The sequence below is a fragment of the Balaenoptera acutorostrata genome, chromosome 9 (genome assembly GCF_949987535.1).
Source record: "Balaenoptera acutorostrata chromosome 9, mBalAcu1.1, whole genome shotgun sequence".
Taxonomy (NCBI): domain Eukaryota; kingdom Metazoa; phylum Chordata; class Mammalia; order Artiodactyla; family Balaenopteridae; genus Balaenoptera; species Balaenoptera acutorostrata.
The window spans coordinates 64,952,842-64,969,909 of NC_080072.1; the positions used below are offsets into that span (position 1 = coordinate 64,952,842).

Sequence of the window (17,068 nt, forward strand, 5' to 3'; positions counted from 1 at the left end):
CACCAGGGAAGTCCCTGCACCCTGTTTTTTCCCCCTATGTATGTCCTGGAGATATTTCTATGTCAGTATACAGAGAGCTTCCTTTTTCTTGCTTTTCTTTTTTTTTTTTTTTTTTTGCATTTGCAATGTATTCCAGGGTATGGAGGGTCCACAGTTTATTTAATTGGTTCCTTATTGATGGTATGTAGGGTATTTCCAATCTTTTGCTATTACAAACAATTCTGTAATGAATCATCTTAAACATGAAAGGGAAGATTATTTTACACTAGTGCAAATAAGAGTGGATTAGAAGCATTAAATAGGGAGAGTCTGGCAAATAGCTAGGAAAAGTCCCTTTGTTGAACTGAGGAGTGAGCGGGTTGGGGAAGGGGCACTGTAGTTAGTTGAATGTGTAATGAATGACCAGGGAGTTCTATCCAAGGGAAAATTTTTTTCTTGGATTAGTTTTTGCCAAATGGGATAAACAGAAGGTTTGAAAAGAACAACATCAAGTAGGGAGGCTCATCTGTATAGCCTAGGCCCTTAAATTTAATAAGATGTTCCTAGTGTTTGGAAAATAATATCCAGTTTGTCCTTAAGGAGATGGACAAATGATTAGAAAAGTCCATTCTTGGCCACCTCCCAAAATTCCAACAAATTTTTTAAGAGGCTGAGATTGAAAAAAAAAAAAAAAGACTCCCTGCCTGATAAAGCCCTGTCAATCTAAGTAGATGTGGTACAGCAGACACTGTTGGTGGCCCACCCAACATCCATCTCCCTGCATCCTTGCTGGTAAAGCCCTGCTTTTGTCAGGTAGCCCCATGTACTATATGCCATAGAGATTGGCTTCATTCCTATCCTATCCAGGATCCAGGCAGATCCTGATTGGTCCAAGTCAGTCATGGTGGCAACATTCCCCATGAAGATGTTTGGTTGGGGTATTTGCATATGGCCCGATTTTGGCCAATGATAATTGGCCAATGACAAGTCATCTGCTCAGCTTTAGGGAGAGTAGTTAGGGTCGTGGCCCTCTTTCCTTTATTCATGGGCCAAGAGGTAGTATCTCAAATGTCTGCCCAGTTCTCTTGATCTTGTCATAGTGGGGAACAGAGAATGATTCCTGCCCCGACCCAGCCACAGCTACTCCACAGGTACCTGAGTCAATGAGGGCTGGATAGAACAGCAAGCACCTGGGCAGGTATTCCTTCAAACAGTGTTCTTTAAAGGTTTAACTTCAATGTAGTGGAGTTGGGGAGAAATCGATTTTCTATCAATACTTTGTTTATTAGAAACAAACTAACTTCAGTTAATTTTCACTAAGTGAAACAGAGACAGTGTTGTGAAAACATCATCCAGTCGGTTCACTTTTCCTGTAGTTCTCCTTCCTTTTCTAGCTCTCTTTGATTTTTTTTTGAACCAGACAAGTTCCTCAGAGGCACACTGAAGGGCTTACAGTGTAGGTAACACAAAAGATCACACATAGCTACACAGCACTAGTCACACGTTATTTGGTTTTAGAATCTCTGTTCTACAGATTTTTGTTTTAGGGTTACTGCTTGTGGATGCCACAGACAAATTCACTAGGGATCTAGGTCTGCTTTAGAAAGGAGTTTTGTTGTTTTGTTTTTAAATTTCTCCTCAAGGGCGGTAATCTGGAGGTGGCTGATTTACATTTTGACAGTTTGTTCCAATGATAAGCATGGCTTTACAGATGAGCATACCACAATAACTAATCTAGTTGCCCATGCCCTAATCTGGTCTGGGTCACAGATTAAATACAAGATAAGCACTGAGAGTGGAATTACAAAGTGCTGTGGAGCACAGAGGGGAGAAAAAACCAACCAAACAAACAAAAAACAGTGCCCTTTTGTGGCTGGTTAGAAGGTGGTTTGTATACTGGGAAAAAGCATGGGTTTTAGAGCCAGAAAGCAGGTCCAGCTACATAATTTGCTGTGCCCAGCATAAAGTGATAATGTGGAGCCCCTTGCCACACAATTATTAAGAATCTCAAGGCAGCAGCAGTAGAACCAAGTGCAGGGTCCCCGTGCAGGTGGCACGTCCACGAAGCCGGTCCTGCCAAGAGGGGCTTGGGTTCAAATCTCACCCCTGCCATCCCAAAACTTCCTGGCTTTGGACGAGTCACCCTCTCTCTCTGAGTCTCATTTTTTATCTATAAAATAGTGATAACTGAACCTCCCTTGAAGAGTTGGTATGAGGGTGACATGAAAAGCACTTGACACATGATAGGTTCACATTACTCTTATTTCTTCCTTTGGGTTGTGGGCTCCTTTCCTCAGCTGTTCTCTAGGCATCCATCTTTGACCTTCTATTCTCATTACCCACTTTCTTTCCAATATCTTTCAAAAGGGTATTAGAGTGAGCATTATGAAATGGTCCACATCTAATCATTTGTAACCTACAAAGTGGCGATTTTATATGGTTCAACCTAACACAAACTCCTTAGCGTGACTGAACAGTATTGTCCTTAGACCCGGGCAACTGAGACCCTTTCTTTGTGCCCACGTTTTAGGGAGCATGCACCTTACCCATCCCCTATGCTCTTCCAGACGCACCCTTCCCTCCTAATGAATAGCCCAGGTGGCAAGTCCTCTACTAGCCCACACTCCTGTACGAGGATCCCAGAATTCTCTGCTCAAATGGCCCTCAGGACCCGCTTGGCCTTTGCCCAGGAGCCTCTTCCTCCTCCTCGCAGCCTGGGCACAAAAGCTGAACGGGAGAGATCATCACCCCACCTGACAGCTGTTTGGGGCAGTGGGCGGAGCTTGCACGGGCCAGCGGGGGTGGAGGAGCGAGCAGGAAGAGATGCTGGCACGCATGCGCACCAGTCTCTTCGCAAATCCGCCCGAACCTGTATGGGAGGAGGAGGAGGGCTCGTCTGTGGCTCCTGTTTGTGCGCTTGCCAGTCTCCTCCCGCCTCTCTTCTCTTCTTTTTATCTGTAGAGATGCTTCTCCGCACCTCCTCCCAACTACTTATGATTTCCAAGTATTCTGGACATTTTTACAAACCTCTGTGACTTTCTACACGATGCTGTCTGCAATCTTTCTCCCTTTTCAACACCTGATAAAATTCTACTAGTTATTTAAGAACCAGCTTATGTATCAACTTCTGTGTTAGTCATCCCGGGCAATCCTCTCTACCATCCCAACCCTTACCCTCAGGCTTTTAACTGGTGTGTGTGTGTGTGTGTGTGTGTGTGTGTGTGTGTGTTTTACCCACTGTGATCTCAAACACACCCCTTGTGAAAACACATTACACTGTATGTGACTGCTCTTTTGCCCCTGGGCTAGACTGTGGGAGCTCTTGCAGGGCAGAAAACATGCTTCTTCATGCTTATTCTCAGTGCCTACCCCCAGAGCTTGGTACTCAGTAGACAGTCAATAAATCTTTCAGTGTGATGTTGTCATCAAAATCCCGGCTCCCCAGTGACCAAGTGGCCTTGAGCAAATTACTGAATCTCAGTTTCCTGTTCTTTGAAATAGAAATGAACACTATTAGCTTCTTCAGTGGTGCTAAGGATTAAGTAAAACAATACATTGAAAGTGCTTCAGCACAATGATAAATAGTATGGACTCAATAAAGGGTAACCTTAATCAGCTCCTATATATTCTGATTCTTGGTAATGTGTAAGAGGAAGTAAATAGTCCTTTCATGCCAGCAAGGTGGATCCTTGGAATTTGTATTTAATACCACAATCTTAATAGAACTGTGAGAAAATAGGTTTTAAAAATTGCTTTAGGTAAGGCAAGTGATGCTTAAAATTATTTATTAAAAAGGTACCAAGTAATATTTTTTAATAAATTCAAATCATTAGGTAACTCTTGGCACTCTTGGCACTAAATGGGTGAGAAAAATACTACACTGCAATCTATTTTGGGAAGGATTCATAATAATGCTTCTATGTCAACTAAATCAGGGAAATAAGTAAGCATAAAGTGTATTTTTACATCTACCTCTTTAAGAACTTTGCATAAATATATATAAAAACTATTATCTGCTTTTATCATTACACATTTAAGTATTCCTACAAAAATGCTGTAAGTATACATATATACATTCCATTTAGATGGTCTTTTTTTAAAAAGGAAAGAGTTGCAAGAAAGTATGTTAATAGAAACACAACAATCACTATGTGTTGCTATATGTATCATATCGAGCGTGCTATGACCTATTACCCCAAACTGGGGACTTTTGTCTATTAGCATATTGTACAATATTAAATGAAACTACTGATATTTGCTTTTTTGTACCTGTAAATCCTATTTTTATTAAGGAGAAAAACCAAGAAAATGGAATGTGATCTAAGCTTGCAGGAAAAATTAAAATGGATTGATTTTACTTACTTGAATCTTATTGCTCATATAGACTGACTATAATAAAGTTTGCCTACTTTGGAAAAGAATTTAACGAGCTCAATTTTTGTTCTCCAAGCTAGTGCGAATAAAATAAAATAGAAAGGATACTGCCATAAAGCAGGTGAAGCAAGCAACTGTTTGGCCCGTTGCAAAATCAGACACTTTTCTGCAAGTTATCCATGCTGTTAATATGCTATTAACTGTTATAGCTTACAGTCTCAACTACGGGAGATTACAAGCCTACCTATCTACAAGGGCTAATTATGCTATTTTTTTCTTTTCACAGTAACACATCCCATTGCACTTTGAAGATTCACTCAAGTCCATAACGGCTGCTAATTTTAAAACTTAGGACACATGAAGATATCTGAGGTTGAGAATGAATAAGTTATGGGGGAGGTGGAGATACTGATAGCAAACTTAGGAAGATTTCAAAGGCACAGAAAGAAATTTGGTAAATCTCGTGTATTCTAGGTGGTAGGACTGAAAATTAGTGTTATCCTGACAATGGCAACAACAATATCATAGTAAAGTAGTTTTTCTTTGAGTGGTCTCTTGTACTTAAAAGTAGAATAAACGGAATCCCATCTTTGCTCTCGCCACAAGGCACAAATACTTGATTTCTAAATTGGAGGCCAGAGGAACCAGAAGCTTCCTTATGGAAAGAGATGGCGGAGTTTGGCGTTGAGTTCTCTCTCCTTGCTTAAAAGATCCAGGCTGTGCTTTCTGAAGGCTTCGGACTGCAGCCTGAGTTCATCATAGGCCTTCTGGATCCCATCTACCCTGCGCTGGAGTTCCCGGACTCTCAAGTTACTATCCACGGCCACTGCCTCTCGTTCAAACCGCTCTAGCGCATGCCTCCTGGCCACATCGGCCGTCTCCAACTTCTCCTCAAGCTGGCGGATCTCCGCTTGCTTGTTCTGAAGCACCTTGCCCCTCTCCATGGACAGCTGCACCAGCTCGTCTTTCTCACAAGTGACGGTCTGCAGCCTGGCCTGCAGCTGCCGGTTCAGCTGGCTGTGTGCCTGCTCGGCCTTGGCCATCCGCTCCACGGCCTGCTGGTGCTGCTGCTTGAGGCTCTGCAGCTGGCTGCGCAGCTGCTCTGTGTCCTTGGTGTTGGCGCAGGCCTGCTGGCTCTGGCACAGCTCCAGCAGTTCCTTCTCTCGGGCCTGGGCCTGGCAGGCCTCCTGAGCGCTCCTCTGCTTCAGAGACTCCAGCTCCTGGGTGAGGGCCTCACTCCGGGCAGTGAGCTGCAATACCTTGGCCTCCTGGTCCTTCAGAGCCTGGCTGAAGAGGTGGTCATTCTCCATCCTCAGCTTCTCATTCTCCTCTCTCAGCTTGATGTTCTGACTTTTGTGTTCATCCTTGAAGCGGATCATCAACTCATGGTTGGCTGCCAGGGTCATAAAGCGTTCCTCCAGCCTCTGGGCCTGCTGGCTCTTGGCCTTCAGCTTCTCAGCCTCCTGCATCCTCTTCTCCTCCAGCTCTGTGTTGAGCAGCTCCAGGATCTGGCAGCGCTCCAGGGCCTCGTCCGACCTCCGCTTCAGGATGCAGATGAGCTGGGACTGCTCCTGGATGCGGGAGTACAGCATCGCCTTCTCACTCTTCTCCTCCTCGGACAGTCCCCGGAGGTTTGCCAAGGCTTCCCTCAGACCATCCAGTTCCTTAAACTCCATCTCCTCTTCTTGGTTTTCTAGTTTTTTGTTTTGCTTATCTAAGGGTTCTTCAGAGGGTGGGGTGTCCATCCTGAGAGCCGTCTCCTCCTGAGGCATCAGCACTTTCCTCTACTATCCGCTGACTGCACGGCCTCCCCCTCCAGATTTCAAAAGCCACAGTGTTGCTAGGGACTCCTGGCAATGTCTAGCAGTTGTTTTTTCACCCAGTAAGGAGCCCTGTGATTGGTGGACAGCTCTTCAGAATGCTGTGAAGTAACAACAGGGGGACCCGGGTGAGTCCAGAACCAATCTGGTCAGGTTATACTTGCCCTTCTAACCAGTCACAGCTCTCAGCCCAGTGTCTGGCCTGTACTGTACAGAGATGCCAAGCCCACTTGATTTCCAGCCAGCATCAGGGGAAGAAGCCTGACTCTGCATAATTTCTCGTGGGAGTAAACAAATCAAGCAGTGGTGACATATTCCTCTTCCCTCTCCCCGCTTCAGTGGTCATGAGAATAAAGTCCTCTCTGTGGAAAGGGTTGGCTCCTTAAAAAAATTTGCAATCTATAAATACAAAGTAGCAGTAGTACTCTGAGAGCGGTGATCCTAAATGGCTGTGAGTTTGTACCTGTAGTGTTTAACACACCTCAGTGAAAGAGCAAACCCCAGAGAAATTTCTTTTGTTTCCCGAAGCATTGTCCCCAACTGGGAATACATTTTATTAGCTATTCAGCACTCCCTGTTTTACCCACTGGCACAATAGGGTTACAGAGAAAAGCTTAATGGACAATATAGACGTGACAAACATTAAAACAGAAAAAAGATTCAAATGAGGCTTACCTTATACACACCAAAGTCAATTCCAGATGGATTAAACAAATGTAAAGACTAAAATGAAAACAAAGTATTAAAAATGGAAACTAGAGGAAAATAAGGGTAAGCATTCAAGTTCTGGGTCAGGAAGGACTTTCTTAGCTTAAATATTATGTAAGAGATGAATAAGGTAACACTTAATTTGACTGAAACATATAAAGTTATATATAATTTAAAAAATTATGTGACTCTGAGGTCTCTCCAGCCCCTTCTTCCTCAGGACCTGCCTGATGTTTTAGTTTTATTCCCTAGCCTAACACCAGCTATTGACATTTCCCTAGCAGGCCCTGTCTGTAGGTGTTCCCTCTGCCTGGAATGCTTTTTCCCACTTTGTCCCTTGTCGCTCTAGTAATTTACTCAGCATTTTATACTTAGATAAGAATCACCTCCTCTGTGAAACCTCTCCTAGCCCCTAAGTGTAGACGTGACCACTCACCTCTTTTAGTGCAGCCACTCTAGCCTATTTGTACTTCCAACAGAGCATTTGAAAGCCTTACTGCACTAATCATTTACTCCCCTGCCTTCCCCTGCTAAACTCTGAGATCCTTAGGGGCAGGAACTGTGTCTGTTTCATCCTTGATGACTAGACCAGTGCCTTGGGGAGACTCAGATAAATATCTGTTGAATGGATGTTGAAGGCAAAAATCAAATAGAGAAAAATATCCACCATAAATATGACAGACAACAGATTTATATTTTTACAAAGAGCCTGTACAAATCAATAAAGCATTAACATCTTAAAAGAGAAATAAACAATTGAATTCACAGATGAGGGGACAGAAATGGCCAAGAATTGAACCCTATCAGGGATCCAATAAATATAAGTTAACATTAGATATCATTTCATTTATCAAATAAGTCAAAAATTTTCCCCTTCTTTTAAGATGACCCAGGACTGGTAAGGGTATAGTGAAATAGGTGCTCTCTTATACCATGGTAAAAGTCAATTGATGTATTGAGAACTTAAAACACCTTTATGCCTTTTGAACTAATGATTGTCCTTCTGTCCTTCTGAAAGAAAGACCTTTCTCTGAAAGAAAAAGTTTTGCTCAAAGTGTGGTTTATAACATCTAAAAGTTGGAAACCAAAATATCCAAAAAAGAGAAAATTTTAAGAAAATTATATTTTCATATAATAGAATATTATGTAGACATTAAACATTATCATGTTTATAGGTAATTTAATGGCATGGAAATACTTGTGTTTGAAAGATAATTGAAAAAAGCAAGATAAAAAAGTTAAAATTTAGAATGATCTTAATGATGTGAAAACTTAAGCACAGAGCAAAGAGTTAGCTATTCCTGCAGTCACTGTTAAGTCTGTGGTCAGACTTAATTTCTCAAGTCATGATGATAAGGAAAAAGCCTGGGGTGTTATTATACATGGATGGATTTTTAAATGCTTCAGGTTTCACTTGGAGCAAAATAGATCTGAAAGAAGAGTGTGAGATTTTTGCTTTGGTCTCAAAGATCAGGATCTCCTGTCCCAAATCCCGAATCTGTCTATCAGGGAAAGCTTTCACCAGCAAAAGGCTGGGAAAATCTCCTGAACTAAAATTTTAATAACTTAAATTGTAGGTTATTTAGGGTTTGTGAAAATGAATTAAAAAATGTGAGTGAAACTTATTTTTAATTTCCCCCTCACATCTCTTCTTCACTTTTCCTTAAATTTCAAGCTTCATATACTGAAATGGAACTTGAAAAGTTGAGGCAAGTGACTAGAAAATTAGAATAGTCCTCTTCATTTAAATAAAAGGGTCAGACATACATTGAAAATTTTATTTGCTGATTATTATATATGGTTGTCTGATGTAGTAAAGTGAATTCACAGAATATGTTTCCTAAAAAAAGAAAAGAAAAGAGGAAAAATACTCAAGATGTTAATAGCAGTTGTTTCTTGAGGATGAGCTTATGGATGCTTTCCCCTCTCTTTGTACCTAAGTCCCTTGCACATAATGGATGCTCAATGAAATCTGTTGATTAAATACATTTCCTACATTAGGAATATTTTATATATCTCTTCTACGTTAAAATTATTTTAACTATTAAATTCATAGATCACTTGTCAAGGTTAAGAATCTCAAAAGATCCTAATCAGTATTCATTCACTGATTTATTCAACAAACATTTGTCATGTATGGTGTGGTGCTAGATGCTAAGTATACATTAATAAATTAGGTATATCACTCTTCTCAGAGAACTTTCAGTTTAGTAATAATGACTTTTGGCTCCTTTCTGCCATGGTTTTCTTTGTTATGCCATTTTCCCACCTACCTTTGACCCTGAAGGTATCCAGTATATTCCCTTTCCAGAGGTCCAAGTCATGAACCTTGGCCAATGTTCTCCCTAGTGGTGACCAATAAGTTCCCTCCACCTGTCTTTGTTAAGTCTTTTAACATCTCCTTTTTAAAGCTGCTATTTACAGAGTTCTTCTATATGCCCTACATAGTACTAGGCATTTGTACATCTTCTCTCATTTAATTCTGACAATATTCTTGAAACATAGGCATTATTATCCACATTTTATAGTTGGCAGGGAACAAAGAAACTAAGGCACAGAGAGGTTAAGTTGTCCCAAGTCACTCAGAGAGTAAGTGATAGAGACAGAATTCAAACCCAGATTTTTTGATACCTAACCCCATGGTCTTTAGTTCATCATTCATTCATTTGCTTAATCATTCATTCATTCAATTCACATACTGAGAAACTGTTATGTCCAAGATTTGCAGTCCCAGCTCTTAAGATGATTACAGTCTAATGATGGAGACAAATAATAGAAAAACAGCAATTCAGTATGATAACTGCTAACATAATCATGGATAAACTGGACACATCACTCTTCTCAAAGAATAAAAATAGGGGCACAATGATCTGAAGTCTGATCCCACATCCTGACTGAGGTGCTGAATGTGAAGAGTGAGAGTCTTCTTTTTGTAAGGCTGAAGGAGAACCAGTTCTTTTGGAACAAGTCAGCCAAAGAAGTGGAAGGAATGTTCTGTGATTGGATCAAATGTGTGGGAGCATTTCTTTTGTAAAACAAACTAGTGAAATTAGTGAATGAGCCTGCGGGGGAGTGGAGACAGGAGAGGAGATAGGAGAGCAATCCCAAAGGAGAATGGGGATTCTTCTTGGGACAAGAATTCTTCTTGGGACGACTTAACCTCTGTGTGCCTTAGTTTCTTTGTTCCCTGCCAACTCTAAAATGTGGATAATAATGCCTATGTTTCAAGAATATTGTCAGAATTAAATGAGAGAAGACGTACAAATGCCTAAGAGTACAAGAGAAGGCAGATGTTCGGGGACTTTTTACTTAAATGGTGAGTATGGATGAGAGATGTACAAAGAAGTCCAAGCAAGTTCCCTGGACGTAAGCCTAGGCTAACAGTAATCATGCTTTGGTGGGCTCCTAGGCCATGTGAACAGGTTATGCAGTTTCCAGGATCCTCACCATCTACTTAAAAGCTGCAGCAGTCATGATGGTTGGGGAAATTTCGGCCTCCCTGGAAAGAGTCAGCAGTGACTCTTTGGAATATTACTTCATTTTTTAAATAATGGAATTTTGAAGCATTTTTCACCAAACGGGGAAACAAATTACATGGCTACCTAGCTCTTGATTTCTCCAGTGCCCATCTGTATGATACCCTAGTCTTCTGAAAATGGATCACTTCTCCCTGGCCACAGGGTGGACACATAATCCACACAGGGCCAAGCATAAGATCTTACCCTATCCATTCCTGGCTACCGTGAGTGGTCCAACAGGTGGGGACGTGACCCAAGCCTGGCCAGTTTCTCCCAGAGCTCTCTCAAGCTGAATCCAGGAAAGAGAAGTGCTTTAGCTGAGAGCTTGTGATGCTGGAGCTGCCTGCCCCTGAGGAAGAGGAGAGACAGTATCTGAGTTCCTGGTTCCAGCCCACGAGTCCCCAAAGTAATCTAGTTCCTGTAGTACTTCCTTAATTCTCTGGGCTAACAGTTTATTTCCAATAAATCCCCCTTTTGGGCTTATTTCTGGTTGGGTTTCTGGAAAAAGAAAAAGAGCCCTAAAACATGCAGTTCAAGGAAATGCCTCCAGTTTAAGAAAATAAAAAAACTCAGCAGGGACTTTGCCTAAAAATCCCACTGGATGAAAAGTCTGTCAACTTGAGTTCACCAAAGAATTCAGGTTGCCTACACTTTATAATGCATTAAAATCACATTTAGCCTTCCTCTTGTAGCCAGGTGAGATTAAAGCTTTTATATTTTTTTTTGGAAAAACAATGTGACACGACATCCCCTTGGATGACCCAAGGCAGTTGGAAGTTCTGTGGGCAGATGCAAGGATGGTTCTATTGTCCCCTCTGGTGTTTTGGGGATCTGGGGATGGGGAAGGTGGGCATTCCTAGTCTTAGATGGGGAGATACTAGAACCCATCTCATTCGTGCTTCATAGCTGGCTGGATGCTGGCAGATGGCTGAGCAGGTAACTGGAAAAAGGGCTGAGAAAGTAGCTTGTAGTATGAAGTGGCAGGAGCTGGAACAGGATTTTCACTTCTGCTATGGCTCTAGCCGACCTTGGAGGTGTGCCTCCTTTCACCTCATCTTGTCCCTCCCTGCAGCCAGAACAGGAAGAGGAAATACAGCTAGATTAACCACCCTCCTAAAAGACCTTGAGAGACAATGAGGGAAGGGCATTGTTTTAGGTTAGTTGCTCTTACTGGCCAGTGGGTCGAAGGTTCTCGCATCTGTTTCGGGGAAGGGAGGCAAGCACTCCAGATGTTTTCAATGACATTCGTTAGATACCTGTTGTAAGATCTCACCCTCCCCTCACCACCCAGGCTTCCCCCAGGCTGTATTAAATCAGGGCTTGTTTTGCGAATGGAGAGCTAGTGGGGTACTAAGGGGGAGTAATGCTTTATGTATTAAATGACCCAAAAATGTGTTTGTGGAAAACTTTAAGAATAAATGTTAATGTATCTTCAAAGCTTTTCAACTACTTTTTAAAAATAAAAGCTCTACTCTTAATAACATAGCTGAAGCTTCCAATTTAGAGGAAATGATGCCCAGCGTTGCAGTAAAGACTCTGGAGAAATATTAGCCCAAAAGTTCTTTAGCCTTGCTAGGGAATTTAGATTTTAGGGTTCTTAACATAAAGTATTTCATTTAAAACAAGAAGTCAGATTAATCTGACAATTAAATCATATAATAATTTATTTTAAGGGTTTTTACAAAATACTTTATGAAAATTATACAGACACAGGAAGTACAGTATAATTTAACAATTTTCATTCTAATTAAAACTTTGTTGCAAGGCATGTCTGCAACCACTCTCATGCTGCTTTCATATAGTAGAGTTATAAGAAAAACAGAATCTCATATATGCAAGGTTTTTGTTTTATATACTGGCACTCTATTACAAAATACAGGCTTGAGACTTACCTTAGGAGAAAATTAAGCCCAAAACTAAATTCCACCTATGGCCAGTGGGTGGCACCAAAGCACATTTGGGACGTTAATACTGGGAAAAGGGAAAGTTTCTCAAGGCAAAAAATATACGCAGTAAATATAGTCTCATTGCCCTAACATGGAATTCCATTTTCAATAGAGATTACAGAGTAAATAGTTTTCTTATGAACAAATTCTTTATCATCACTGATATTCTGCCTTTTTTTCCCCTCGTAGGAGTATCTTTCAGTCACTCTTCTATAACCAACATTTTTTCAGTTCATGCAAGGGTTTTCAATGATCAAGTGGCAGGCCCTCCTAACTGTAGCACAAAACTGTGGTTTGAAACACATGGTGGTGGGACTTCCCTGGTGGTCCAGTGGGTAAGACTCCACGCTTCCAGTACAGGGGGTGTGGGTTCGATCCCTGGTCGGGGAATTAAGATCCGACAAGCCTTGTGGCATGGCCAAAAAATGAAAAAAAAAAAAAAAGAAAGAAACACATGATGGCAAATTTGAAAACTTTGTTCATTAACACCCCACATTTAATTATTTTTGGCAGCTTTTTCTTTGAAGCAGCAGCAATGGTTTGATTTTCTTAACTTTCTCAAACATCTTCTTTAATGTTGGAGTCACAAACACGTTACATATTTTGTTATCATTTAAGTCTCTTGGGCTTTGTAACCGAAGAAGTACATGCAGGTTGACTTTAACATGCTGTGTAGCATTTGTTATGGCAATAGATAGAAGGTGAGGATCTCTATCTACATAGTAAGATTTTTAAGATCAGATTCCACCTGTTTAGTAGTTTTCAGTGGAGGAGCCAGTGGACTTTGGGTTCACTTGGAAATCTTGGCAATCAACAGCATTCTGAGAGGCAGGGTTGCTTCAATCCAAGTGTTGGGGGAATTTACCATCTTTTCCCAGAGAGCAACTTCCTCTGAAGTAGAGTCCATCCAATCCACTTCAGTACCATAGCTTTTCCCTGGAAAAAAAGGAAGCTTTGCATTTAGAAAGGAATAGCTCATTGGGAAAAACTGAGTCATTCTCTAATTATAATCACCAATGGAGACAGCTAGGAAGAGTTTTAACATCACCAGGAGGGCAGAGAAAGAACTGTTTAACCATCTGAGATATCCAATAATGGGACCCACCACAACTGGGATTATTCTCATTACTCTCAGAGTAATGATTTCTCTTCACATTCATATAAAAGGTAGGTGAGAATCTGTCAGGTGCATAAGGGGATAGTAGGGAGGATTCCAGCATTGGGTTGGAAGTGACAGTAGGTGATCTCTAGGGAAGTGCAGTTACGGCTTTAGTGTCTAACAGACTCAATTTTGCATCTTGGCTCTGCCACTTATTAGCTCTGTTTCTTAATTTCTTGGAACATCAGTTTCTCTGGGGATAACATTAGAAACAACTCATAGAACTGCTGTGAGGATTAAATGAAATAATGCAAATAAAGCACTTGTACAGTGATCAGTGCTCCATAAATATTAGTTACTATTATTATGCAAAGCACACTTTTAGCCATGAAGGGCCATAAATGTTTTTTCAGGAAAGAGTAGTGATGAAGGCTTTTCTGGTTTCCCCCACAATAACTTAAGCTCTGTGTGGACAGACATTGCATCCTGTTAATCTTTGTATCCAGAGTCCTTGGCACACAGCCTGACATTCCTTCACTCATTCATTTCATTATACTTAACAGAAACAATATGCTTTCATTAGGAAGAAGCAAAACAACAAACCAACCAATCTCTAGTGTCTCCAGAAGCATTTGACTCATGGAGAATTAAAAATGTAGCAAATGTTACCTGTTCCAAAGCCAATCCGAAGACCTCCCAAAAACTGGTTGCTTAATTTGTAATGGTCCCAGACGGTAAGCTCGACACAGGCTTCCGTCAGGTCCTCGGGCCTGAACCCATCATACACCATGGTGTGGTTGAAGACAGGGTTGGTGGTTTTCCCCACAGCTCTCGTCTTCTGGCGACTTTTCCTACTTGTATCTGGAAGGATGGTACTACAAAAGGAAACATTATTGTGAGAGCATTTTAATAAGACAGTAAACTCATGCTTTCAGTGTGCTTCAGCTACTGAGGATTGGCGAGAGGAAATGGAAGAAAAAAAGAGTGTAGAGAGATGGTGATGGTGATGGCGATGGTAGGGCATCCTGCTGGAAAGACTCTCTGCACCAGAGTGGACCACACTTTCTTGGAATCCTGACTCTGCCACTTAGTGGCTGTGTAGTGTAGGAAATTGACTTAACCTCTTAGACACTTGCTTCCTCATCTATAAAATGGGAATGGTGATGCCTACCTCAAAAGGTTAATATTAGAATTACATATTAACCAAACAACTTAGTTCAGTACCTGCACTTAGTGTTTACTATGTAGCAATTGTTTGAGGATTCCTCTAAAATCTCTTCCTGATTATCCGTGATAGCCTAAGAAATCAGTCTTGTACCGAACTGAAAAAGAAGAGAAACCTCTCCAATTTGCTAGATTTGACTTTGGGAATAAATTATGTTACATATTTGCAATTATTTATATTTACTGTATGGTAATAATTGAAATTAATTTAACCTACCATGCCTCTTGTGAAGGCAAGAAGGGCCGGGACTAGTCTTGGAATGGGAGACTGACCTGAGCTGAAAAACTTATCAGTTGACATCTATGAAGAATATGTATAGGGAAAATCATAAATAAGGTCATATAAACTTTAATAGCTACAACTGGTCCTCTGGTAGAATATATATAGATAAAATTAGTCAGAGAGAGTTAGGATGGCACAATAATATCTGTTTAGTTACTATTTACTAGATGCCAAGCATTTATATTACAACAGAGAAAAAGGCTGCAACTTAAAAACCCAAATTGTCTTCAGCTCTTATGAGCTAATTATTAATATGGGTCTATTTAGCAAATAACTTCCCAGGTATTTACAGACTGATGCAAAAGGCCTTTTGCAAATGGGCCACAAAACAGATGCTCCACAAAGGATCCAAGAGGTGTGGCATCACCATTAGCCATTTCATAAACTCTTTAGTATTGAATATTGTCCTCATCAGCAGATGTACCTCCTAGAAGACATTGCGTATCTGAGTATGTCATCTCTGGTTTCCATTGTATATATTCCCTCTTATCTTTATGATTTTAAAACTAAATGAAGTACTTCCCTGGTGGTGCAGTGGTTAAGAATTGCCTGCCAATGCAGGGGACACAGGACACGGGTTCAATCCCTGGTCCGGGAAGATCCCACATGCTGCGGAACAACTAAGCCCGTGCACCACAACTACTGAGCCTGTGCTCTAGAGCCCGCAAGCCACAACTACTGAGCCTGCGTGCCGCAACTACTGAGGTCCGTGCACCTAGAGCCCGCGCTCCGCAACAAGAGAAGCCGCGGCAATGAGAAGCCCGTGCACCACAACGAAGAGTAGCCCCCCGCTCGCCGCAACTAGAGAAAGCCCGCACGTAGCAGCTAAGACCCAATGCAGCCAAAAATAAAAAAATAAATAAATAAATTTATTTTAAAAAAACCAAAAAGCAAAAAAACTAAATGAAGCCTTGGAGGGGGTTCATGTCAAAGATCCCTCTAGCTCAAGTCGCCATTGTCTCAAGTTATTTCATTTACACTACGAATGATGACTTTCAGCATCACAGATACAGGAAAGTAAAACCAAGCAGCAAAGGCCAGGCTATTGTAGAACTGAGGGAGGAGAGTTATCAATGCTGTTACCATTTAACAAAAGAATTTAGATGGCTGCCCCTTAGCAGTGGTAGATCAAGGCATTCCTTCACCCAGATGTGCACTTCTCCAGTTGTAGGAAGCTTTTTACCTGTAACAGAAAAGAGAGAGAGAAAATGAAATTCCACTGCCATTCCTCTCTTGGCAGTACTGCATCCAAAGATGCCAACCTAAAAATGGTCTGACATAGTGACGCTAGCTAGTGCTTGATCATATGATCCTAATTGATTGTATCTATTCTTAACTATATCTTTCATAGTCTGGCTGTACTGAGCTCAGATAGCTCTATGAAAATAATTTAATTGATTCCAAGTACAGAGTATTACATCATTCTTTTTGGGTTTTGCTTGACTCAATGAGATCAATTATAGATATTAGGTATGTGAATCATCCATTTACAGTTATATTCAAAACTACTCAGTGAAATGCATATACCTTTCAAATATTAATACCAATATCAATTGGTGCTGATAGGAGGCATTTTAAACATATTTGAGTATAGAGTAACCAAAACAGGTACTGGTTAAGGTACAGTCACTCTTCTTGTTAGAAGGAGTTACAAATTTTATAGGACTATTGTATAGACACACATAAGAGCCAGTATTATAGACAGGGAATTACTGAGAAGTTGGCTTAGTCTGAAGTTGTTGTCTAGGTTGGGTGCACATGGATGGAGGAATACTACCGTATATTTCTGGATAGGTGGACCCAATCAGTCAACCAACCAGTATTTAATGGGCATCTATTATGTGCTCAGCCCTATGCTAGGAATGTCATTGGACATACAAGGAATACAGGAAATCTATGTCCTTGGGAGATGTTTACAGTTAAGCTAGAGAGAGAAACACAATAAAAACTATAAAAATGTAATATAAGAATGAAATTCAAAGTTATTACTGTAATGTTCTAGAAGATGATGTGATCAGTGAGGTAAAAACATTCAGGAAAAGCTTTAGGGAGGAGATGGGACTTCATCTAAGACTTGGATAGGCTACTGAAAGCACCTGAGTTTGCAACCCCTGATT

At 40.9% G+C, this 17,068-nt stretch overlaps 2 protein-coding genes across 23 annotated transcripts in view; both read right to left on the bottom strand.

Moving 5' to 3' along the window:
* Positions 1–77: 77 nt before the first annotated feature.
* Positions 78–11,895, bottom strand: CCDC89 (coiled-coil domain containing 89). Its single transcript, XM_057553198.1, has 3 exons — positions 10,604–11,895; positions 6,849–6,896; positions 78–6,274 (listed from the first exon to the last, which is right to left on the bottom strand). The coding sequence occupies exon 3, from the start codon at positions 6,123–6,125 to the stop codon at positions 5,010–5,012; it is 1,116 nt and encodes a 371-aa protein (XP_057409181.1). The 5' UTR covers positions 6,126–6,274; positions 6,849–6,896; positions 10,604–11,895; the 3' UTR covers positions 78–5,009.
* Positions 11,896–12,033: 138 nt separating this feature from the next.
* The window catches only part of SYTL2 (synaptotagmin like 2), a 100,733-nt gene continuing 95,698 nt past the window's right edge, over positions 12,034–17,068 (bottom strand). For all 22 annotated transcript variants that reach the window (XM_057553190.1, XM_057553189.1, XM_057553191.1 and 19 more), the window contains 3 exons: positions 16,035–16,134; positions 14,114–14,319; positions 12,034–13,281 (listed from right to left, as the gene is read on the bottom strand). In XM_057553190.1, coding sequence (XP_057409173.1) covers positions 13,136–13,281; positions 14,114–14,319; positions 16,035–16,134 — 452 coding nt within the window. In that variant the 3' untranslated portion in view covers positions 12,034–13,135. The remainder of the gene's footprint in view (positions 13,282–14,113; positions 14,320–16,034; positions 16,135–17,068) is intronic.

Coding starts and splice junctions, on each gene's coding strand:
- CCDC89 (XM_057553198.1), bottom strand. CDS start 6,125: ATGCCTCAGGAGGAGACGGCTCTCAGGATGGACACCCCACCCTCTGAA.